Below are 24,931 nucleotides of genomic sequence, written 5' to 3'. Positions count from 1 at the left end.
TAAGAGGAGAATGAAAGAAAAAGAAAACTCCACAAATCTATCTACCTCCCAACTCTACATCATTCAGTAACCCTAACTGACCTACTTAAGTCGACAAAAATTCTTTTCAACCTCACCTTAAAAATCCTTCTCCTAAAATAGGATTTTTTTGTTGTTCTCCTTCCTTATAAACAGCCTAACCCAAATTGATACACAAACACTTACAATAAAAAAAAAAATGAAAACAAAATAGAAACCCGACCACACTAATTCATGTCACGACCTTGACATCTCCAAGCCAAATGCATTGTTTAAAAATACCCTATTCGTTTCTCAGTTCTTCAATATTCAGAATATTCCCATACCAGGATTAAATCACTGGTATTTTACAAGGCAGTGAACCATGCAATTCTCACAATAAATATTTATTCATTAACAATGTAATTTACATAAGAAAACGGACAGTAGGTAATAAAATTGGGTAAAAAGGACACAGACCTTCAGTTTTACACACTACTACAGGAAATACTAATACAGTTTTCAAGTCAATGTAAAACTCACTGTATAACCGCGATGAGGTAACCAAGGATGAGTTACTGAAACATAATACGAGCATCACCCGATAAGACAAGATACCAATGATGACAAAAGCTTCGTTGTCATTCGAGAATATCATGGTTTGAAATATATAATTTACTAGCAAATTACATCTGACGAAGCATTCCCATTTACTAAATTAGCTCTGCTAATATACGTAACGAAATTTTACGAGAAAGTTAATTCACCTAAAATCAGCGGAGGTAAAGATCATGGCCCGCACCCCCTTTGGGATTTTTTTTTTTACAGGAACACACTATATTGAGGGTAGAGATTCCAAATCTGCAAAAGAACCCGCATTTCAAAATTTAAATTCCCCGCCCATTTCTTAAATTTTAACTTTTTTAAAAAATTCTTCTGAAAAAGAAAAAAAATTGTAAAATTTCAATTTATCAAAAAAAATAAACACCCACCTCCCATCCGCCCTATGACAAGAAATGAAATTAAAGCGTTTTCTCTACTAATGTTTCACGCATGCATAGAATTTATAAAATAGCAGATGCAAAAAGTATCTAAACAGAAAACCTGACATTCTAGAAATACGTTTTCAAAATTTTAATACGAATTACCAAAGAAAAAAAATTTCAGAACTCAAATCCCCCCCATTTCTTAATTTTTTTTCACTTATTTTAGAAATATTTTTGGGCGAAATACGTAGAAAAATACGGAGATCATGATTCTAAAAAAATTGCTGCATTATAATTTAGTGAGAAATCTATATAAAGTTTGTAGATTAAAATTTGTCAGTGAAGGTATGATATATAAAGCTTCTGTTGAAGGCTATGTTATATATACCTTTATCAATACAAACATTTTAGTTAAGATATAAATCTGGAATACAGTTCCCCATTTCAATACATATTCTGTCGGTATTAATATAATAATTCTTTCTACTATAGGTACAACAAATTCCTTCTACTACAGGTACAAGGCCTGAAATTTAGAGAAAGTGGTGGGGGTGCCTATTCGATAACAACTTTTTCACCAACCTCCCAAAGGGATGAAAGATCTCGGCAGTATCTGATATCAAAGGCGGCGAGCTAGCAGAAACGTTAGCATGCCGGGGGAACTGCTTAGCGGTATTTCGTTTGCCGTTACGTTCTGAGTTCAAATTCCGCCGAGGTCGACTTTGCCTTTCATCCTTTCAGGGTCGATAAATTAAGTACCAGTTACGTACTGGCGTCGATGTACTCGACTTAATCCCTTTGTCTGTCCTTGTTTGTCTCCTCTGTGTGTAGCCCCCTTGTGGGCAATAAAGAAATACGAATCTGATATCAAAACGTAAAGACAGACGAAGAAATGTAAAGCATTTTGCCCGGTGTACTAATGATTCTGCCAGCTCACTGCCTTGGTTTAATGTAACTATAGAGCTAAGTCGAAGACCTTCCCATAATGAAGACTCAACAGAGGTCCCATATATAACGGAAATAAATCTTAACCGGAAATGCCGGTAGAATGCTGGGATCGTTGCCAATTTCAGTGTTTATCTCAAGAGAAAGCTTTCTTGTGTTTATTTTTATTTCACAAATATTTTATATTTTCTTTGCCCTACGTGTCTACACTGACTTTATTATTTTGGTAAGCGCAAACCTAATTAAGTGATACTTGCATATTTAAAAGTTTACCTCACATAGGTAAGTTATGTGCTGCAAGCTCGTTTTAAAAAAGTTTCTTGCTTGTAACACCTTTCACATTTAAATGTAACACGGTTAACTGTCATATGTACATTGCAATTGTTCTGTTTATGTAATATAGACAAAATTTGATTTTCACTTTGGTTTGGTGCAAAAGCTTTCAGTTTTACAAAAGAAAATAATTATAGAAAAACACTAGGTATTTGTTGACTTTAGAATGTGAAAACTTTACATTATATTTCGTTTTTGGATTTGGTTTGCAAGATTTTTTATGTGATTTCGTGTGTTGAAGCATATTCTGGACAGTCAAGACTATTGATAAAGTTGCAAAACGCAAAGAAAATTTTAGGAAAATAAATAGAAAAATAAGTGGAAATTTTACCGTGAGTGTGTTAAATTTTAAGGCACAATAAGAAAATGACTCTCCCCAGACACAACAGAATTTACATTATATCTTATTTAAAATATATTCATCTATTATTGGCATAACGGCGATCTTACCGTAAGATCGCCGGCATAGCTACACAAGCCCCCCCCCCCCCACTTACTATAAATACATATTTAAAATAAAAACACGTCCATAAAAATTGAAGGTAAAGAATACGTACACCACCGATTTTCGGCGTAACAAAAACCCTATCCCCTAAAACTAATCCTAAACCTAAACCCTAACTCTCGGGTGTACGTATTCTTTACCTTTGCCCAAAGATTAATATAAAGTCCACAAATCGAAAGATTTTGTCTCGTCATTTCGGTTTCTTAGAGCTTTTAAACGAAGTCAAAGTGAAAATCATGTTTTGTTATTTTGTGGTGAGGTGTGTGTATTTATATAGTTCTGTCTGTTAATGCAAGTGCTGTTTGTCTATTTGTGTGTATGTTGATGTGGGTAATGAGATTTTTGACCTTACAATGGATCTATGGGGATTTTTTCCCCTCCAGTTGCACTCATTGTTTTAACTATTCATTTATAGATTTGTGACGAAAATGAATTGTAACGGTTTTTAATAAAACCGTTACGAGGGAGTTTCGGATCAGGATGCCGAAATAAGTTGGATTTCTCTGTTTTGTTACGTGAGCTATCTATCTATCTATCTATCGTAGTCATTTCATATTCTTTTATTGGAGTGAATTCGAATTACAGCTGTTTCCGATAGTCATTATAGCTTGATTGATTTACTCATTAATGAAGGAACGGTTGAAAAAAATTTGGATCTTTTTGTTTGGCTTTCACTTTTCAATTTCTTCCAATTGATTTCAAATTTGGTGTGTTGATGTAGTTTTACACCTATTTGAATATTTAATTTTTTTATTTCCCACCGGGTCAAACCCTTTAGTTTGACCTTTGACCCGGTGACAAAAAATTTTAAAAAATAGTTATTTAAAGTCGTTCAATTTTTGGATTTCATCTGTTTGCCTTCAGGTTTTGAAATTTTTTAATTAAATGAAAATTTTCAAATTTGAATTACCCAAAATTTGCAAACTTTAGGAAGGAATTTCAACCATGTTTCGTGGTCTGCTACCACAACAGCTCCTTTATAGGATCCAGTTAGCTCAAGACATCATTAGGAGGAACCACGTCCGGTTTCGGCCCCTACTCCCCTACCGTTTTGACGGTAGTTATTAACTATTTATTTATAGATTTGTAACGAAAATGGATTGTACTTCAATAATTAGCACGCTTTAATTTGAACCCTAATGCTTTCCTCTTCGGAGTCGTGACGTTTCCAAAGAATAGGGTCGGAATGTATCTCATGCGCTCAAGTCGTAATTTCTTCAGCTGTGTATGTTTTAAATATCTGAGATTAAGATTTTGCCAAAAATGGCACGGGAGGGGATGCCTCTGTTTTTCCGTAACGTCTCAGTTTTGACAGGTTTTGAAAATCATTTACAAACAGTATGTAACATGTCAAGAAGCCTGGACATCCGTTCGAGGCAGACTGCAAGCAAATCGCATATACGTACACACGTATGCTCTTTCACTGTTTTCAGTCATTGGGCAACAGCCGTATAGGGCTATCACAATCAAGTGTTCAGTTGAACACACTAATCCTAGAACTTTGCAGTATATTCTGCAATGGAGCCCTTATTTTAGTCTGTTACTTATTTTACTGATCTCTATTTATGAAGTGCTAATTTAAATTATGACATGTTTCAGTTCTTAACTCCTTACACTCTGAGGGGGCCAGGCCACATCCAGGTCATGACTCTTTGATACTCCTCTGTCATTTTTGTACTACTGTTTAGGTTCAAACTTGCACCTTGAAGGTGATGAGGTACCTCAAAGCCAAGTTGCTTTTCTGATAGATGTTGTAACCATTTTGCTATTAGATACCAATTATATAATGAAAAAGTACTTCTGAAATTCACTTTGACCTGATCCAGTAAGATCTCCTTTTGGTTGCTTCTCCTTTTGGTATTCTTCTCAGAAATTGGGAGCTGTGTCATTAGATCATAGGCAGATTTGCATACAAACCCTTTTAATCACTAGCATGACTAGAGTGTGTGTCACCTGGGCAGCCCTTCCATTTGCCATCCCCAGACCCCACGCAAATCACATATTGCTTACAGGCAATAGTCTGCAACAGGATGAAAAGCCCCCCCCCCCCCGCAATGCTATAGTGAGGGATTTTGGCTTTGAAGCCAGATTCTCTAAACTGTCATACTTCTCAGTCTTTTAAATGTGGACTTTCTCCATTCTACTTTCAAATGTTACAGTGAGTTAAGTCAGAATCATTTGATTTATGTGAATGGAGTAACTATGTTCAGTCTCTTACCACTCTTGTCCTTGATTTCTGAGTTTTTTCCACTTTACAAGATTTGCTGTGCACTCCTAATCTATCTAGTAGATTCTGCTTCCATGATTCAACACAGCTGTTCCAGGTCACAGTTTTCTGCTACCTTCTAGTGGTGTGGACTTTTTTGCTCATGTTACAAATCACACATATGCTCTTTTTAAGCACTTGGTTCTGCTTCCATATGTAACTCCTTTGGGCAAACACCAATTTGCATGAGCTCAATGTATACTCTGCTGTTTGTTTTGACAGAATAGGCACTCAGGGTTGGTTAATTTCACCCATTTCATCAGGTTTGTATTCCAGGACAGGTCATATTTACAGATCTGAGGATGAAGCTAATTCTAAGAGGAGTCATGTCTCTTGTCATTCTGGCTAAGACACTTTCCCATGGCATCTTTTGTCCCTGTTGGCACTTTGGGGTTCTTCTGGTCTTCTATTCTTCCCTCATTTCCTTTATTATGTCCGTCTTTGTTTCCCTTTTGCTGTTTATCATCATTCCACTGAGCCCCTATTCCTATGTTATACATATATCCTATTATTACTCTAATCTTGAAGCTGTCCTTTGTTGCCTCGACTGCTTCCTGTGTTTTCCATTTTCTTCTAGTTTCCAGTTGGGCTGGATTTGTTTTACAGTCTTGTCTCCCAAGTCCTCAAGCATACTTAAAGAGCTTTGCTTTTTCAGTTTAGTAGAAATTATGTATTGCAGAAATAATGTGCATGTAAATAATCAACTAAATGATTAGGTACAACTCACAGATCCATTTCTCCAGTTATACTATAACTCCACTTAGCTGAGAAACACATTGCATACTCCAGTATACAGTAATGAATTTTATGGTTGCATTATCAAACTCTGCACATGTTGCACTCTCCCCTGTTCAGTACACCTATTGTTAACTCTAGATTAGCCTTTATCAAAGATATTCTGGCCAAAGCATCTCATATTTTCTCTATGTACAGGGAACACAGCACCATGTTATCAAATATGCCTTTTTTTTAAGACCGTGACTGCTATTTATAGCTTGTCAAGTAACCATGAAAAAGCTCTCAGATTCTGGTGGTTTCCACGTTGAAGATGAGCCAAGCAAACTCAGAGCATGGAAGTCACTGTTCCTCTGCATTTAATGTTGGTGGTTTGTATCCCTGTTTAATATTTGGAGCTCATGTCATTATGATATTGTCTTGGTTTAGTGAGTGAGAAAATGTGTTTTAAGAATGTCCTTCCAGTAGTGTTCTTGGATATTAAATATATCTAGGTGTGTTATTGGTGTTTTTAAAGATTACTCTTCTACATATGTATTCAGTTTCTCAAAAAACTTAACAAAAAAAAAAAAAACCCAGTTGTTCAAGTAGAAAAATTTACTAAAATCTCTTTTATTTATTAAGTCATTATACTTTTACTACTGGTTGTTGTGTAGCTCAAATTAACTCTACTCAGATGTCTCCATGGTGGGTCTAATGTATTGTTATATAACTGCTGTAAAATCATTCAGGTACTTACATCATGTGCTTCAAATGCTGAAGTGGAATGTTTGAACTGAATAAAGCAATTATTTTGTTTACAAGTTCAGTTTGCTATAAAATACAAATAACAATGGAAAATGTTCTTTTGACTACATTGCTTTGATGGTACTTTATTGATAAATTCTATACACTTTTCTGCATATTCTAATTTTACTAAAGCCTCATCAGACACTAAACTTTGATCTGTAACTGCTGATGTATATTGAGATGAGTGCATTAGAGATTGATTTCTTTCCAGGAGCTTGTCTGTTTATATTCAACAATGACTTTTTGAGAGAATGGTACGCTTGCATTAAATGAGGATGCAAAGAAAGAGGTCTGGAGATGCCACTACGATAGATTGCTTAATAAAGAGAATGAATGGGAGAAAGAGAGCCTGCCGTATGTCGACCCAATAGAGGGACCAGCTATCCGAGTTGATAGTACCAGGGTAGATAAAGCAATTAAGAGTATGAAGGCCGGGAAAGCCCCCGGCCCATCAGGAATCACTGCAGAGATGCTCAAAATATCTGGCAGTGTTGGCTATAACCTAGTCACCCGTATTACGAACCAGGTGATACACGAAGGAGTCATACCCAATGACTGGTGTAGCAGCATCATAGTCAACTGCTACAAAGGTAAAGGGGACGCTTTAGATACAAATAATTACAGAGGCATCAAGCTGTTAGATCAGGTTATGAAAGTTACAGAGAGGGTCATAGCCCAACTAATTAGGGAGCGAATCAATTTAGATGAGATGCAGTTTGGGTTCGTGCCAGGTAAAAGCACTACTGATGCCTTATTTCTAGTGAGACAGTTGCAGGAGAAATACCTAGCTAAGGATAAACCTCTGTACCTGGCTTTCGTTGACATGGAGAAAGCCTTTGACAGGGTCCCCCGATCCCTTATCTGGTGGTCAATGAGGAAACTTGGGATAGAAGAATGGTTAGTGAGAGCTGTGCGAGCCATGTACAGAGATGCTGCCAGTAAGGTGAGGGTTGGAAATGAGTACAGCAATGAATTCCGGGTAGAGGTAGGGGTCCACCAAGGTTCCGTCCTCAGCCCCCTATTATTTACCATAGTCCTCCAGGCAATCACAGAGGAGTTCAAGACAGGTTGCCCCTGGGAGCTCCTCTATGCTGATGACCTTGCCCTAATTGCGGAGTCACTATCAGAACTAGAGGAGAAGTTCCAGGTGTGGAAGCAAGGTCTAGAATTGAAGGGCCTTAGAGTCAACCTAGCTAAAACCAAAATCCTAATAAGTAGGAAGGTAGATAAAACACAAACTCCTTCAGGTAGATGGCCCTGCTCAGTATGTAGAAAAGGAGTAGGTAGTAACTCTATAAGATGTACCCGGTGCAAGCTATGGACACATAAGAGGTGCAGCAACATCAAAGGCAGGTTAACTAGCAAGTTAGTTTTTGTTTGTGGCAGATGTTCAGGTGCAATAAAGACTGCAAACAAACAGGAAACAACTTCTATCTCATTCCAGGGTGAAAAACTAGAGGTAGTTGATAGCTTCCGCTATCTGGGCGACCAAGTTAGTAGTGGGGGTGGGTGCGCTGAAAGTGTAGCTGCTAGAATAAGAATAGCCTGGGCAAAGTTTAGAGAGCTCTTACCCCTGCTGGCGACAAAGGGACTCTCACTCAGAGTAAAAGGCAGACTGTATGACGCATGCGTACGAACAACCATGCTACATGGCAGTGAAACATGGGCTGTAACTGCTGAGGACATACGTAAGCTCGCAAGGAATGAAGCCAGTATGCTCCGTTGGATGTGTAATGTCAATGTGAATACCCGTCAGAGTGTAAGTATCTTGAGAGAAAAGCTGAACATTAGAAGCATCAGTTGTGGACATGTGGTGAGAATGGAGGAGGATAGCTGCGTGAAAAAGTGCCACACCCTAACAGTTGAGGGAACCCGTGGAAGAGGTAGGCCCAGGAAGACCTGGGCTGAGGTGGTGAGGCAAGACCTTCGTACATTGGGCCTCACCGAGGCGATGACTACGGACCGAGACCTTTGGAAATGTGCTGTGCGTGAGAAGACCCGGCAAGCCAAGTAAGATCGTTGCCAGTGCCCCTGGACTGGTTCTTGTGCGGGTGGCACATGAGATGCACCATTTTGAGCGTGGCCGTTGCCAGTACCGCCTGACTGGCTCCTGTAGGATTTTCGAGCGAGATCGTTGCCAGTGCCCCTGGACTGGCTTGTGCGGGTGGCACATAAAAGACACCATTTCGAGCGTGGCCGTTTTCATGCGGGTGACATGTAAAAGCACCCACTACACTCTCTGAGTGGTTGGCGTTAGGAAGGGCATCCAGCTGTAGAAACTCTGCCAAATCAGACTGGAGCCTGGTGTTGCCATCCGGTTTCACCAGTTCTCAGTCAAATCGTCCAACCCATGCTAGCATGGAAAGCGGACGTTAAACGATGATGATGATGATGATGAGAGCAGACCATCATCAAAGCTTCTTTTTCTGAAAGCTGTTTAGAAAATGCAGAGGTTTGTCAATGGTCTTCTCTCACTCTCAGTGCTCCATTTACAACGGTCATAAAACTAATCCAGCTCCTTTAGTAATAAGCATGCCATTACTGGCTTCTCTCATGATTGCTCTATTTATCCAGCAAAGAACAAAACTCGCCACAGCTACAACAATGAACATTTTTCCATAAGTATGTCAGTCAAAAAGGACCACAACCAGAACATCAGCATCTAAGACTTACAATAACAAGAATACATCAAGCAAAGTAACTTAAAATGCTGCTATTAGCATATATATTTCATGAACATATTTATTGATGTTTTATTTAAGTAGTGTTGCTAGTTTCATAAATATTTGCTCGGCCTTCTCTCTCTCTCTCAACATCCCAGAAAATATCTTTGAATTGACTTATCAACTCAATCTAAAAAGACTGCTTTGGAATTTTTCTATTTAATCAAAAGATATATTCAAATGTTTTTCGGTAACTTTGTGTTCCTCTATAAATCATGAGGCATAGCTTTCTTAAATGACTCAGTTCTATAATAATTGAATTTAGAGGATCATTAAACAAATCTTATTGTTGTTTACTTGTTTTTCTGTTGGCAACTCCTCCCTCCTTTTACTTATCCCCACCTAGATAACAATTTGAAACCAGTTGCTGCTAAATCTTGCCTCTTTTTGCCAGTTTATTCAATATTTAATGTGAAACTAAATAGCTTCTTAGTGAAATCATTTAGTCTTTCATTAAGCCTTCAATTTCTTCATTTTATGAGCACAAGTATTAGTAGTAAGAAATAGTGGGCAACAATGTCTTATTATCAACTACTTATAAACAATAAACCACTGTTGTTTTCTGGAAGCCTATTGAACATCTTAGACTAAGTGCAACAGCAAACATAACCTGAAAGTAGTATAAGAACAGATTTCATTTCACATTGACCATAAGATTTCAAGCTGTCGGGCACTTATTCCAAGTTACCATTTGGTGTGACTAATTCCATAAGTGCTTTTCAAAGAATAATGGATGGTGTAATTACTGACATTGATGTCAAAGGTGATCATACATATTTTGTTGATTCATATATAAATACATGCAACCACTCTCTGAGTGGTTGGCATTAGGAAGGGCATCCAGCTGTAGAAACTCTGCCAAATCAGATTGGAGCCTGGTGTAGCCTTCTGGTTTCACCAGTCCTCAGTCAAATCGTCCAACCCATGCTAGCATGGAAAGCGGACGTTAAACGACAACGATGATGGTGATGATGATTGTCAAAAACCTTTTGAGGAGCACAGTGGAAACTTAACTCAGTTTATTTCACTTACTGAGTGACTCAACTGTGACATATGTCTTCTTTGTTTAACATCTGTTTGTTACTTAGGTTACAATATAAAAAAAAATAATTCTCTGCAACCTGATCTGAAAAAATTGAAATCCCTCATTGATTACCATATGGCTATAGCTATTGTAGAATGTGTTCGGAAATGGTCAATTTTGAGGTTACTTCGCATTTACATTCTGATCAACAAGTGATCTCATCTATATTTAGTTATAAAAGTAGAAGAGAAATGAAATTCTTCATTGAGTTAATCGAATGTGGTGCATAAGAGTGCTCTTGGTGTATTTCTGTGACTTGTGACATTTTACTTTTATTTTTTTTTACATTTCTCAATGCTCTGCCTTTCACTTGGATCTCAAACAAATAACAATTTTGATGACCTGTTTGTTGTTATAAAATCTGTCACAGAGCTTCTGTATAGAAGTCAACCAATATGTTGTATGTTTGTAGTTTCAGTTAGTGAGGACAGATGAGGTGGGTATGGTGGAATTGGTCAGGCCAGGCGAGTTGCTTTTGCTCTTACAATTCTAGTCGTGTATATTCAAGCAGAGTGTTTGGAGCTATTGTTATTGATGCTGTGACTAGTGTTTGTATGATTGTGTCATTCACTGGCAGAAAAAATAAGAATGAGTGAAAAGGTTGTTAGAGGGATGAGAGGGTATCAAAGAGGTTGAAGCTGAAAACCTGACAGAATACATACACAAATATATAAATACTTACACTCATGTATGTGTGTGCGCGCACACACAAACACACACAAACACATACACATACACACACACACACACACACACACACACACACACACACACACACACACACACACACACACACACGAGTGAGTGGACAAATGAGAGGCACTCAACACATTTAGCAGGCATTACATATAATATCATTTTAAAACGGTTTGATTTGGTCTTAAGCAACTGAAAATTTCATAGACTCCTCACCTCGCTCATCAGGCTCAGATGACGGAATCATGCATCATCATCATCATTTAACACTCGTTATCCACACTGGCATGGGTTGGCTGGTTTGACTACAGCTGGCACGCCAGGGAGCTGCACCAGACTCCAGTCTGATTTGGCAAGGTTTCTACTGCTGGATGCCCTTCCTAACATCAACCATTTTACAGTGTGTGCTGGGTGATTTCATGTAACATTGCATGGTGCTTTTACATGACACCACATGGGCACCTTTACATGACACCACCATGAGTGCTTCTCACCACCTGAAGGACCAGTCTTAACACCTCTGCTATGGAGTTCAATTCTTGAGTACAGCAAGACCCCAGGTATCTTGGTCCTTTGCCATCTTGCCTGAAAGGTTCAACATCCTGTGGTTGTTCTTCATTACTTCATCTTATGTCTTCCTGGGTCTCCCACTTCCATGTGTTCCATCTACTTTGAGAGATCGGCACTTCTTTATGGAGCTGTTGGCATCCATCTGCATCACATGACCAAACCAGTGCAGTCTTCTCTCTTGCATACTGCATCTAATTCCTCATGTGCCTAACTTCTCTCTCAATACACTAGCACTTTGTTGAACATGTACACTTATATTACACATCCAGCAGAGCATATTAATCTCGTTCATTTCTAACGTTCGCATGTCCTCTGCATTCAGGGCCAACATCTCACAACCATATAGAAATGCTGTCCTTATACATGTATCATACAATCTTCCTTTCACTTGGAGAGAGAAACCTTTTGTGGCCAACAGAGGTAACAACTCTCTGAATTTCCTCCATCCTATTCTTATTCTAGCTATCACACTCTCCGTGCATCCTCCCTCACTACTAATTTGGTCCCCTTGGTAGCAGAAATTATCTATTACCTCTAATGAGCCACCAGGGCATTTGAGAGAATTAATTTCCTGAGTCCCAGCTTCCACCATTACCAACTTTACTGTTCATTTTGCCATGTCTGTATGTGAGTGTTCTCTCACACTATGTTGCCAATCATTCTAGTCCTTTGTCATCTCTTCTAAGAGATGCAACAACTTTGGATCAGTCTTCACTACTTTAACCCAGGTATTTTTTGAGAGGTGTGTGTGTAAAAAGAGACACAAAGAAAGCTCATCTTCTGCATTGGTATATAATTCTACTTCCATTTTTACTTCATTTTATTTTCAGCAGACTATTTGGATCTGAAAATGGGCAAGCATCAATTCGCCAAAATCTTCCTTATTTTTTTAACATTTGCTGTGCACATTGCTATGCTTGGTGTTAGTTACTTGGCAGTATTTCCAGAAAAAAGTCAAGGTAATAATCTTTTAATGTCTTTAAACTGTTATGTAAAAATTAAGCTCTCTTTAACATCAGTGAAACCTACTTTGATAATAGAATAGTACCTTCAGATCTTATGTTTCATGAGAGGTGATTAATAGATGAAACACCTAATAAAAATTTGAAAGAGTCCTTAAAGCTCAATTTTGTTGACAGTGGATAAGATGTGGAAAGAAGCTGATGTATAAGATCTTGAATAGGCCATGGGCCATAACTTGTAGCAATAAAAGAATGTGATATTTTTGGTTGAGCTGGGGGCACTGAGATAAGAATCCTATCCTCACTTTTGTTTGAACCTCTGAAATTGAATGGTTGGGCTGGTCCGGTTAGTTAGCTGATCATGCCAGATTTAATAGAATCCACTTAAATAGGGTCAGTTGGTGTTGGAGCTACTGTAGTTATAATGTGGCTGAATATACCACTTATGTAACCCAAATATAGTGGTTCACAATCTTTTTGGCTTCATGATGTCCTGGATATCAAATAACAATAACTGGCCCATTAGAAATCAGATAAAAACAATTACTAAAGTTAATAAAACTGTTTTAAAATTTAAAAATTGAGTGAAACATAGTAAACTATTATTTAGACTGAAATATGTGATTTAACCCTTTAGCACTTAAACTGGCCATATCCAACCTAGATATTCTTGTTTTATGCTCAAACTGGTCAGATCTGGATTATCTTACCTACCCTACAATGTCATTCTGAAAATATACAATCACATCATTGAAATTTTGAAGCTATGAATTAATGTATGATTAATTCAAAACAATGTGGATAGATAAGCATTACATTTGACACAATAAATGGAATGTTAAACTGTTAAGGCAGATTTGGCTGCTATTTCTTGTAAGTTGAGTAACTTCTTCATTAGTCAGATTACAAAGTTCTCTTTTGTTGGCTCAAATGATTTTTTCTCTGCAGGTATTTACACTGATTGTTATTACCATATTTCTTTTGAAAAACAGTTTTTTTTTTTGATTAATTTTGAAAATAATGAAGGGTTTAATAAAATAACTTTGTCATTATGAAGTTAATGTTTGGAACATAAATTAATTATGAAATTTTGATTGAAGATTTTAATTTAGATCACATTCAAGCATGAAGTTTCTATAATAGTACTAAGGGCAGTCTCAAGTGCATTGATATCATGTTTTTCAAGATATTCATTAGTATAGATTTTCCAAATCCTTAAATTAAGTTTTAAAATCCATGTTTGTACCTAGATGCATCTTTTGGCACATTAAGAACCACTGTCTTAATGCATGAATTCGGAGACCTGCAGTCTTTGTGACCTTTCTGGTGGGTCAGGAACAAAGATAATGATGTCAATCCATTTTAATGGCATCTTGTTCTTATTTTATCCAAACCTTTGGAACAATCTTGAAATAACTCAAATTTTCAATCTCCAAATGGACCCTCCTTGACAATGAGGAAACTTATTTTTTGAATTGCTGATATTAATCCAAGTAGAAGAATAAAGGAATATGTACAAGTGGAATTTGCAAACACAAGACATTCAAAAGTTGTGGAAAAGTCCAGTAATTGACCAAAGATTTTGGTATTAGAAGAAAAATATTTGACAGAGCACAAGTAATTCCAAACTATATACGAGAAGTTTGAAACTATGAAATCAAGAGTAATATTTGTAGAAAGAGCGAAGTAGGATCATACAAATGCTTTTATGTATGAACGATTTGATAGGTTTGGAAATGAAAGTTATTCTTCATAATATATCAGTAAGAGTTCAGAATAAAAATCATGAAAGTGACTTTTAGTTTATTGTTGGTGAAGAGAATTTGCTTCCTAAAGTATAACTTGTTAAAAACTTCTTGTTTGTAAAATCTTGTTTTATTTTTACAAGCACTTTATTCCTGACTTCTGATATGCTTGTTTCCTACGTCAAATTGCTCTTATTTGGATATTGTCATGTCAAATTTGCTATTCAAAAAGCAGCTAGAAAGAGAAATTAGTTCATAGTGTGGAGAAAGTCACAATGGTGTTAACACACATGAAAATTGTACTGGCTGTAAGTAAAGTTGATTATGACTTTGCAAATCTGAATTTAAATTGATAAAGAGAAAAAAACTCAAATGTATATATAAGTTTCAATTCAGGTAACAAAAAAAGAAATTATAACCTCTTGTTTTTCTATAGTGCTTCACTTTGTCTATCACTGCAAAGAGCTAGAAATACAGCACCTAGATGTGTGTATGTGTGAGTGTGCCCATACCCCCACCCCATAAAAAATTATTTCTCCTTTATAGTTGACCTTATTTTTTTTCCTAAACAGGTTTGGTTGGGCAAGCAAGATGCATTAAGCTCAAAACATGAGTAAATATATATTTAATTGTTATAAGTTACAATGGTTGAGAGTGTCATGCATGACATTCGTCAAACTGTCTTGCATGAAACTCTTGGTTCTTGAATCACTTTGTAACCTCTGCCTATTAAAAATTAAACTAATATATTTCTAAACGAAATTTTTACTCATATTTGACCTTTCAGTAATTTTTATTGTTCTTTGAAAGAATTTATCATTTTTCTTGAACCAAAACCTGAAAAGACTATGCTTGTCCTGAAATTATAGGCTTATTTCATTAACAAGCTCCATATGTAAAACTTTTTAATGAATGATTAATGATCAGTTGGTTTCTTGAACAGAACAGTATCTTCATTGGTTCTGTATATTTCAGAGTCTTTGAAACTTAAGATTATCTGATTTGCTTGGAAACATACATTTTGTGATGCCTTATTAGCAAAAAAAAAAACCCACGGAAATCAAAATTCTTTGATGTAGAAAAGACTGACAGCTTAGAAATATAAAATCTCAAAAGTTGCTTTCAATATAAATTTACATGGTAACACGATAAATTTTATGTTTTTGATATATATGTTTCATTGTATTGACCAGACTATAGGATGTCGTAGATCACTGGTCACAATTTGCATTGTAGCTCTCAAATGATGGCACCCTGTTGGCTAGATGGGTAGGCTGACATTCCCACTAAATGGAATAGCAATCTGTCACAGGGTTACCCATTTATTGCTCAGTGGATGAGAGCAACATCAAAGGAAGTGTGTTGCTCAAGTCTGGGAAATGAAACCACTATCTTGCAATCATGTGTGCAACACCTTAACCACTAGGCTATGCATCTGTAGTAACGCCTTAATAGCAGACGACATATCCGGAAAGCTTATCCACGCATGCGCAGGGACTAGTTCCGGAAGGAACACAGGAAGAGTCTCATGCGCATGTGTGGTCATTGGATATTCAAGCTTCGCGCCCTTATTCATTCTCTTTTCTCGCCGGCCGACGGAGAGCTCAGACGTACAAGCAGACTCTCTCCAACATTCCAACTCTGGAGACAGCTCTTTCCAACACTCCAACTCTGGAGCTAGACAAATAACCAACCAACACCACTGACGGCGTCTCAGCAACCAAAGGGCGAAGTGCTGCCTATTTCCTCTGTAAATAAATATTGTTGTGTTGATGGTTCAGAATCTGCGTTCCGTTGTTTCTTCAGAATTTAATGTACGGAAGCGGGTATACACCTAATGGTGTATAACCACTTTCCTAAACATCTTAGTGTGTGTGTGTGTAATTGTAAACTTTTTTGAACAGCAGTTGGGAATTTCTAGTCTAGCAGGACTTTTGTTTTTCGCACCGTTTAACCTGAAAATGATCAGATTAGCCGAATTCTTAATCATATCAGTATTTTTTGTATACTGATGCAGAAAAAACATAGTAAACATCTATATTAGCTTGCTTAACAATGGTTTCAAATTTTCTAAAACTGAGAAGATTGTGTATACATTTTTGTAATGTTCCTTTACTATGAATGCCAGTTTATTGAGTTCCATTGTACTCAAACACTTGAAATTAGTATTGCATAGTAAAAATTTACTCTGTACTTGCAGAAAGAAGTGAATTAAACTTTTTAACATAATGTTTTTGTTTCAAAATTTTAAAACTATTGCAATTTATAGCTCTAATTAAACTTCATCTTTCATTTGATATGTTTCAAGATAGATGGGAGCTTGTCTTTTACTCATACTATATATATGTATGTTTGTGTGTAAGACAAAAATTGAATTCATAATTGATTTCAATTTTCATGTTGAATACTGAAAATAAAGAAGATGAAATTTAGATTTATGCAAATTTTCAAAGATTTTTTTGTCTTTTTCTAAGAATTTGTATTTTCTTTATAGGCCTGTTTACTGCTGAAACTGGTAACATTTCTCATAAATATGATCTGGCTGCAGTTCCTGATGATTCAACTTTCTCCATTTGGGGTGCAATTTACCTGTTAGAAGCAGTGTGGCTTTTTTATGCAATCACAACTGTATTTCGGTCAACTTCCAAAGGACCTTTATATGTTTCATGTAATGTAATGCCTCCTCAAATGCTTATTGCTTTTATACTTAACTGTGTTATTAATATAATTTGGTTAATTTTGTTTGACAGAGAAAAAATTCTTTATTCTGGTATCATTATTCCCTTCCTTCCAATTTGCCTTATATACTGCCTAGTCCTTTCTCATAGAAGATTGCATTCTTATTCTGTCTTCATGATTAAAGAATCTTTGCTTTTTGATGTTTGGATTAATCGTTTCTTAGTCCAAAATGGTATTGCCATAAATGCTACATGGACATTTATTGCAACATGTTTGAACTTCGGAATGGTTCTTACCTATGTTTATGATGTCAAAGAAGAAATTTCTAGTATTATTGTTCTGATGATGGTGTCGATTGGAACTCTGTTATATACTTACTTTGATTACAAGCGCAAACTTACCCACTATACAGTGACACCATATATGGTTGTTTGCTGGGCTACAGTTGGCATACTGCTTAAACATGCTGCAGAAACTTCTTGGACTAATATTACTATATTGTCTGTTGTTCTCCTGGTTGGTACTTGCATTGTGTTGGGGTTCAAAGTCTTCTCCATTTTATTTCCATTAAAAACTGATCGTAAAAGTAAGGTGAAGAAAAGTTCTTAAACATGAAAGTCCGTTGAAATTAGAGGACAAATAAATCTCACAACTAAATATAAGAAAATATTTTTTTAGTACAAATTCTTTTTACTAAGACTATCTTTAATTTTATATTTTACTGATACTTATTTATAAAACACATTGGAGTGGCAGCTGAACTTAAAACTATAAGGGCCTAAACTATTTTCAAAAAAACTTCTTTTTATATATGTATGTTGATTCCATTGCTCTCCAAAATGGAAAAAGCTACATTTTTCTAAGTCAATATATCCAATAAGTACAAATCATCTCTCAAGATACTTGTCATACATTTTTTAAAACATGCTTATAGTTATTACAAGCACCCAAGCCTTTCTTAACATTATAACAATCTTAAAGTTATAAGAATGATAAATTGGATGTCTTCTTTATTAATTGCCCATCATCTGGTACAGTATCAAAAATTACAGATTCAATACTTTAGAAAGCTAAATTTCTATACATGTTCATCATAGTGGTACTAAATTGTCATTAAGATTACTTCTAACTTTAAAGAAAAATCATCAAAATGCCTTTTGAATTTCATTCACTTGAACTTTTAATCTCAATACATTGATTAAAATATAAAGTTTACACTAAATTAGATTATATTTTTCCACTGAAAATTGTATAATTTTTTTTTTTTTTTTTAATTTTCATATAATAAGCAAACTGAAAAATTAAACAGAATGATATTTTCCTATGTAAAGTTTTAGAATTCAGTATTATACATTGAAATCATTTATACATTAAATCATTGATACAAGTTTGTGACAAAAACACTTATAGATTGTGTCTTTTAAAATGTTTGAAGTAATTTAATATACTACTCATTGTTTCAAGGATATTTGTGGATCATACTGTTACTATGTCTCAATTATCATGTGTAACTTTTCTTATTGAACTGTTTTCGCTGTGTTTTAAAAGAACTAAAACTTGTATATAGACTGACTTTTGCACTTTTTTACATTTTCATAATCAAACTTTCCATAACAAAATTGCATTAGTTTTTCTCATTTTTATGTAGTAATTTTTAAATAAAAAAATTATTAAACATTTTATTATATTGTTTTGTTCGTTTTTTTTTCCTCCTCTTATTTGTGAATTTACATAAGTATTTAAATGTAAGTATCTTAGAATTCACTGTGAAAGGATTTTTTGTTTTTCAATTTATTCAATAAAATGATCTCCAGAAAGCATCTTGAAAATCTTTTGAGAACCAAACCAATTACTTGAGTTGATCAAAAGTATTATTCTTCAATAGGTAATAATCTCTATTAACTTCATGAAGAGACCAGCAAGAACCAGTCTACTTCTGGTCATAACTATGAAAGGAATTGAACTCTCTACTGCAAGTTAATGAATGACTTGTTGATTTTTAAAGTTGCTGTTATTTTCGGAAGGGCATCCAGCTGTAGAAACTCTGCCAAATCAGACTGGAGCCTGGTGTTGCCATCCGGTTTCACCAGTCCTCAGTCAAATCGTCCAACCCATGCTAGCATGGAAAGCGGACGTTAAACGATGATGATGATGATGATGATGATTGTCAAAGTAGCACTGCATTGTGTGTTACAAGATATGAATCACTAATTGTTTAGTATACTTTCAACTCAGGACCATTACATAATGATTCCCAAAGCATACCAATGTCACAAAAATATAGCTAGGTGTTTTGTGAAAATAAAATTAGATTTAAAAATTGTGAAAACTACAAAATATAATTCTAAATATAGTCTTTAATGGGGATTCATTTATTGAATAAAGTAGTAGGTTATTTTCTGTAGTGTTTTTGTAGGCATAATCTTTTGTTTTACTTGTTTCAGTCATTTAACTACATTTTCCTACAGTGACAGGGTATAAACCAAAAGGAAAATTAATCTGATGGAAATATGTTTTAAAGTGTTGGTGCAATTGTTTAGGGATATAAACTGAATTGAAGCTTTCACACATGCTGTTTGCTCCCTGAAGCTTTAATTGTGTTGTAATAGTTTGCATAATTTGATGTTTTTAAATCCATTTCTCAGTAATATTGATTTTAATAATACAAAAGTTATTTTTGTGAATGCGAAAGCACAATATAGATAAGATTCATCTATTTCATTCAAATATCAAAGTCTAAATGTGTAAAGATGATCATGAACATATACTAAAAGATCAACATGAAATCTTCAGTCATTGTATTTTGTTTGGAAGCAAGTTTATTTAAGGTAAATAGATGAATAAATGAAAAATACAAAAATTAAAAAAAAAAAAATTTTCATTTCAGAAAATATACAACAAGAGTCAACTCCATGTTTATGATGATATAATTTTAATTTGTAACTGAAAGAGACCTGGATAAATGAAGCAGTTAACATGAATCATATCCCATTTGTTATCTCCCCTTAGCTATAATTAACTTAAGATATGAAGATATGAATAATGTGTTTGTTTGAATCCGATCAGAGAATAAATATAATACTTAATTAAAAGTCGTCCCTTTTATGAATATCAACAAAGATTTAAAAAGAGTTTCATAAAAATCTATGGTTCCAGTAGATGTTCCCAAAGAATCAATGCATGTATAGACTTGAAAGGCATGATTTGGTAAATATTCCATTAATGCCAGATGTAAAAAATTTAAGTAGCAAAAAATTTCTCATGGTGCTTGGAGGCCACAAGGAGTGTATGTAAATGTCATACTTCAACTTTACATTGGATTTGGCCCGATCAGAAACCCTAAAGTGAAATAATGTGGAATACCCAAATCTGTTGATTCACCTTAATGTTTGGATGATTTGAGAAATAGCATGAAAAATGCATTAATAAAAGTGAAAATTCTAATATATATATATATGGAAAATTAATAATGCAAAACTGTCACCATAGATATGAAAGGAAGCACCATACTTCCTCTTTCCATTTCTGAATATGTAGGGCACTTTCTTGTTGCTGTCTATAAACTTAGGCAGACTCTAACTTGGTGTATTGTCAGGTTGTTCTTTTTACCCTTGTTGGCACTATTTTTTTTTTACTACCACATCCAGAAATAGAGATTATATTCATTCTGTACAATGTATTGACTTGTCCTGAGTGAAAAAATACATGACCAATATGATGTAGAAAAGAACATGGTAGTGTACTTGTGTCATTCATAATGTCTGTAGTTGCTATCCAAAACAGGGATGAGTCGAAAACATGGTCTGTCTTGTTTAATTTTAAGTGCAGCAAAGACTATAATAATTAGTATGTATCATTTTAGCAATTTAGTTTTGAGTAGAAAATGATTGATAGAGCAATACAAAAGAAATCAGACGGATAGTTACTAATTACTTATGTAAAGATTGGTGTAAAACAAGATCACATAATACATTTACCATTCATAGATTCATTTGGATAGTATATAACCAGAACATAAGTGATCAGATGAAATAAAGGTTAATTTAAAAACAACAGTGTAAATCAGTGAAACTGATGAAAAGAAGAGATGTGTAGGTTGCTGCGATACTATTTTGAAAGCAGTGATATCAAACAAAACCATTGATAGTAATTATCAAGCCACTATTGTGGCTTGAATGATTTATCACATATAATAAAGAGACTAAAATGGATTTATTTACAGGCAGCTATTAAATTCTAAACATTTTTTTTTCACATAGAAAAGCTGTATACCAACATGTGTAAATAAGATTTAATAACAACATACAAGTTGCTATTTAGTGAGGTTGCAAAGCTTGGATATCACCATGGTGTGGAACATTACTCCTATATCTGAGTTACTGACGAGCCAAATCAAATTTGAAAAAAAACCCATTTGTTTTCAATATCTGGTTAACAGATAACAAGTAGCTTCCTCAGTCTTTTCTCTTGTTAGCTGTAAAAAAAAGAAAGTTGCCATTCTACAATTATCACTCCTCCAAGATAATGCATCAAACAAAATACAAATCTCAGGAATTTATGACTTTGGAATGCCTTTCCTATACATGTTACCTGCTATACTTCTACAAAATTAACATCAGCTAAGGGGTTTTTCTCTGGTGAGATACTTGTCTGATCCTTCTCTAGGAAGTCATAAATAAAACATCTTACATGTTTTATTTTTTACCCTTTTTACAATACAGTTATGTTCCAACCTATATTTTAGAAGGTAGAAAATGTCTGTTTGGCTAAAACAATCATTTAACACTTTCAAAACCAGCATTACCAATAGTATTTAGTATAATTAATCTTAAAATGCTACCCTTTTGTGATTTATAGCAAAAACTGCTGTTAACACTCTTCTTAAAATTTCAGTGAGAAATGATTTGTGGCTCTAAATCTACATAGGTGTATTTTAATCATTATCAAAACAATTTAAAATGCTGGAGCTGACAAAGAAAGGGTTAAATGGAATTCATGCTCATTCACATCTGATTGACACCAGCATGAAGTCCTTTACACTGTAAAGTCATTACATATCCTCTTGCATATAGCGTAAATACTTTTCATGATTTGCTTCATAGCTGTGAGATTGGTATTGGCCTTCACAGGTTTGTAGTTGCTTAAAAGATGTACCAGACAAGGTTTGAAGTACATAATCTCCAATGTCAAAGGAATATAATTCATTCCAAGAGAGGCGACCATCATGGTTGCTGTCAATCAAGTTGAGAAACTGAAGGAAAGAAAATAATCATTTTAATAAAAAATCAAACTAAAAACAGTAAAAAATATTTTGTAATTTGACTAGATGTTTTTTAAGAAACTTTTACACAGTACAGGATATTCTTAACATTTTCAATGCAAACTATAAAATATACAAATTTTAACTTTGCCTCATGAATCTTGGACACCAAAATTCACAATCAGGATTTTTTTTAGAAAATTGCAAATATTTTCTTGTTACATCATTATCATTTAACATCCGTGTTTCATGCTGGCTTGGATTGGATGGATTGACAAGATCCGGTGGGTCCAAGGACTGCATCATACTCTAGTGTCAGTTTTAGCATGGCATCTATAGCTGGATGCCCTTCCTAAAGCCAACCACTTTACAACATGTACTGGGTGCATTTTCGTGCTACCAGTTCTTGCAAGACTCCAAACCCTGAGAGGTTTGATAATAATTTAATAACATATTTGATCAATCTCTTATGATAAAATAAGTGCTAACCAAAGTAATGGGGTCAGCATATTTGACTAAAACTCTTGAAGGCTGTACCCCAGCATTGCCACAGCCTAATGACTAAAACCATTAAAAAGAAGTTTTTAAATAATTTTTAAAAAAAATTTTAAGAAGAGGTTTACTTAATTAAGAAGTGATCCATACATACAAGCATGTTCTCTCGTTCCTCTCTGAGCTGAGAGAGCCTACTCTTGTAGGAATGCAGGCACCGGTGCTATATAAAAGCACTCATGCTGGTACCACATAAAAGCACCCATGCTGGTGCCATGGAAAAGCGCATGTGCTCATGTCACATAAAAGTGTCCATGCTGGTATCACATTAAAAGCCCCCAGTACACTCTGTAAAGTGGTTGGCATTGGGAGGGGCATGCCAAAACACAAACGGAGCCTGGGCAGCTATCCAACTGCCAGCTCCTGTTGAACAACCCAACCCATGCTAGCATGGAGAACAGGCATTAAATGATGATGACAATGATTAACAGTGAAAGATAAGGTTGATCAGGGTTGACTAACCAAAAAAATTGATCCTTTAAAAAGTTATTTCCCAAAGAAAGATAAGAAATTTTTGAGAATGAATTATCAATATTGTATTTAAATCAAATAAAAAACAATTGCACTTATTACAATAGGCATCTAAAATAGTTAGCAAAAGCAAAGTACATACTAGCAAGTCATTCTATGAAGGATGACTTGTGGGTTTTTTTTTCTTTTTACCTGTGGAAGAGACAGACACAGGAAGATGTAGGACAAAGTGGTGAGAAATGATCTTCAGATGTTGAGCCTTACAGAGGAGAATAGAAAAGAACTGAGACTTCTAGTGATTTGCTGTACTTGAGGAGACACGTCAAGCTATGTCATCCACACATGCAGACATGTCCTTTATGGCCGTGCCCCCCCCCCCCCCACACGCTATCTGTCTACTGTCAAAACTCCCCTGCAACCTATGCAGAGATTGGGTTTTCATGTGAAATATTTGACTCAAATGGTGATGAAAATAATGAATAAATTTTGTCTAAAAAGCTCTGTAAAGTAGCTGATATGATATCCTGGTTAGAAGTATACCAAAAACGAAATTAGATTGTAAAAATTTGTTTTGTTCAAATTTCCAAATATTACCATTACCAAAAATTAAAATGTGCTGGACTGGCTCCTGTGCGGGTGGCACGTACAATACACCATTTTAAGCGTGGCCGTTGCCAGTACCGCCTGACTGGCCTTTGTGCCGGTGGCATGTAAAAGCACCCACTACACTCTCAGAGTAGTTGGCATTAGGAAGGACATCCAGCTGTAGAAACTCTGCCAAATCAGATTGGTTCACCAGTTCTCAGTCAAATCGTCCAACCCATGCTAGCATGGAAAGCAGATGATGATGATGATGATGATGAGTTGAGGAGCAAATATATTAACATTTTTATATACCTGAACCCGTGATTCTTCATCAAACTTAGAAATTTCTGAAAAGAATTCTTTATTACTGACTGTTTCTTTATTAGCCCATTTAGAAAGCAATTTGGACCTGGAAAATTAATAAAAAATATTTTGAAAAGTTAACAGAATACTCAAATTGAAAATAAATTTTTACAATATAATTATATAAAGTTACCTTTCTTTTCAAAAATCATCAATTTTCAACATTTATAAATAAAAGAATTATATTTTGAATTTACATTGAATATTGAAGAAAAACTTTAGGAACTTTACAAAAGTTCAGCATCTGAGGACACACAAAATGTTGAAAATAATGGAAAAATTAAGATTGTGTAAGTACACTCTTTGCATACTAATTGTCTCAAACTAGAAGAGAATAGATGTCAGTTGAAAATGTGGGTTCAAGCAATTCATGCATGTATCTAAACTTGAAGAATGTGTACAAGCATTGAATATTAGGTCTAAAAATATTATTTTGCTGTATTTTGCAGTATTTTCTAACTGTATCTTCAAGATACATTTATAAAATTACATTAATCTTTTAAGTATAGTATGTATCTTTGTCATCATGTACTTTTTAAATATAATATGTATCTTTGTCATCATGTAATTTATCCATATCTAATATGTCTTTAGTTAGTATTAATTACAAAAACAAATCTGGTGAAAATTTGTGAAATCACTAGATTACAAAATAGTTCAGCTTTTAAAGGTATGCAAAATTTGC

At 34.9% G+C, this 24,931-nt stretch overlaps 2 protein-coding genes across 6 annotated transcripts in view; one reads left to right on the top strand and one right to left on the bottom strand.

Moving 5' to 3' along the window:
• Nucleotides 1-541: 541 nt before the first annotated feature.
• Nucleotides 542-18,697, top strand: LOC106883938 (uncharacterized). Of its 5 annotated transcripts, none has more exons than XM_052966641.2 (3): nt 542-656; nt 12,460-12,588; nt 16,831-18,697. In XM_052966641.2, exons 2-3 carry the CDS (start codon nt 12,480-12,482, stop codon nt 17,622-17,624), a joined length of 903 nt encoding a protein of 300 aa, XP_052822601.1. In that variant the 5' UTR covers nt 542-656; nt 12,460-12,479; the 3' UTR covers nt 17,625-18,697. The 5 variants fall into 5 exon arrangements, with proteins under 5 accessions (XP_052822601.1, XP_089204689.1, XP_014790574.1 ...); XM_089348563.1 differs by lacking the exon at nt 542-656 and adding an exon at nt 2,037-2,154 and having other exon boundaries at nt 12,463-12,588; XM_014935088.3 differs by lacking the exon at nt 542-656 and adding an exon at nt 2,037-2,154.
• Nucleotides 18,698-19,816: 1,119 nt separating this feature from the next.
• LOC106883937 (bifunctional peptidase and (3S)-lysyl hydroxylase Jmjd7) overlaps nt 19,817-24,931 on the bottom strand; it is a 36,322-nt gene continuing 31,207 nt past the window's right edge. Inside the window, exons 7-8 of the mRNA XM_089348562.1 lie at nt 24,196-24,292; nt 19,817-22,266 (exon numbers count right to left, since the gene is read on the bottom strand). Coding sequence (XP_089204688.1) covers nt 22,066-22,266; nt 24,196-24,292 — 298 coding nt within the window. The 3' untranslated portion in view covers nt 19,817-22,065. The remainder of the gene's footprint in view (nt 22,267-24,195; nt 24,293-24,931) is intronic.

Source organism: Octopus bimaculoides, chromosome 3, assembly GCF_046866305.1.
Source record: "Octopus bimaculoides isolate indiv1 chromosome 3, ASM4686630v1, whole genome shotgun sequence".
Lineage (NCBI taxonomy): Eukaryota > Metazoa > Mollusca > Cephalopoda > Octopoda > Octopodidae > Octopus > Octopus bimaculoides.
This window is presented reverse-complemented; position numbering and strand designations above follow the sequence as displayed.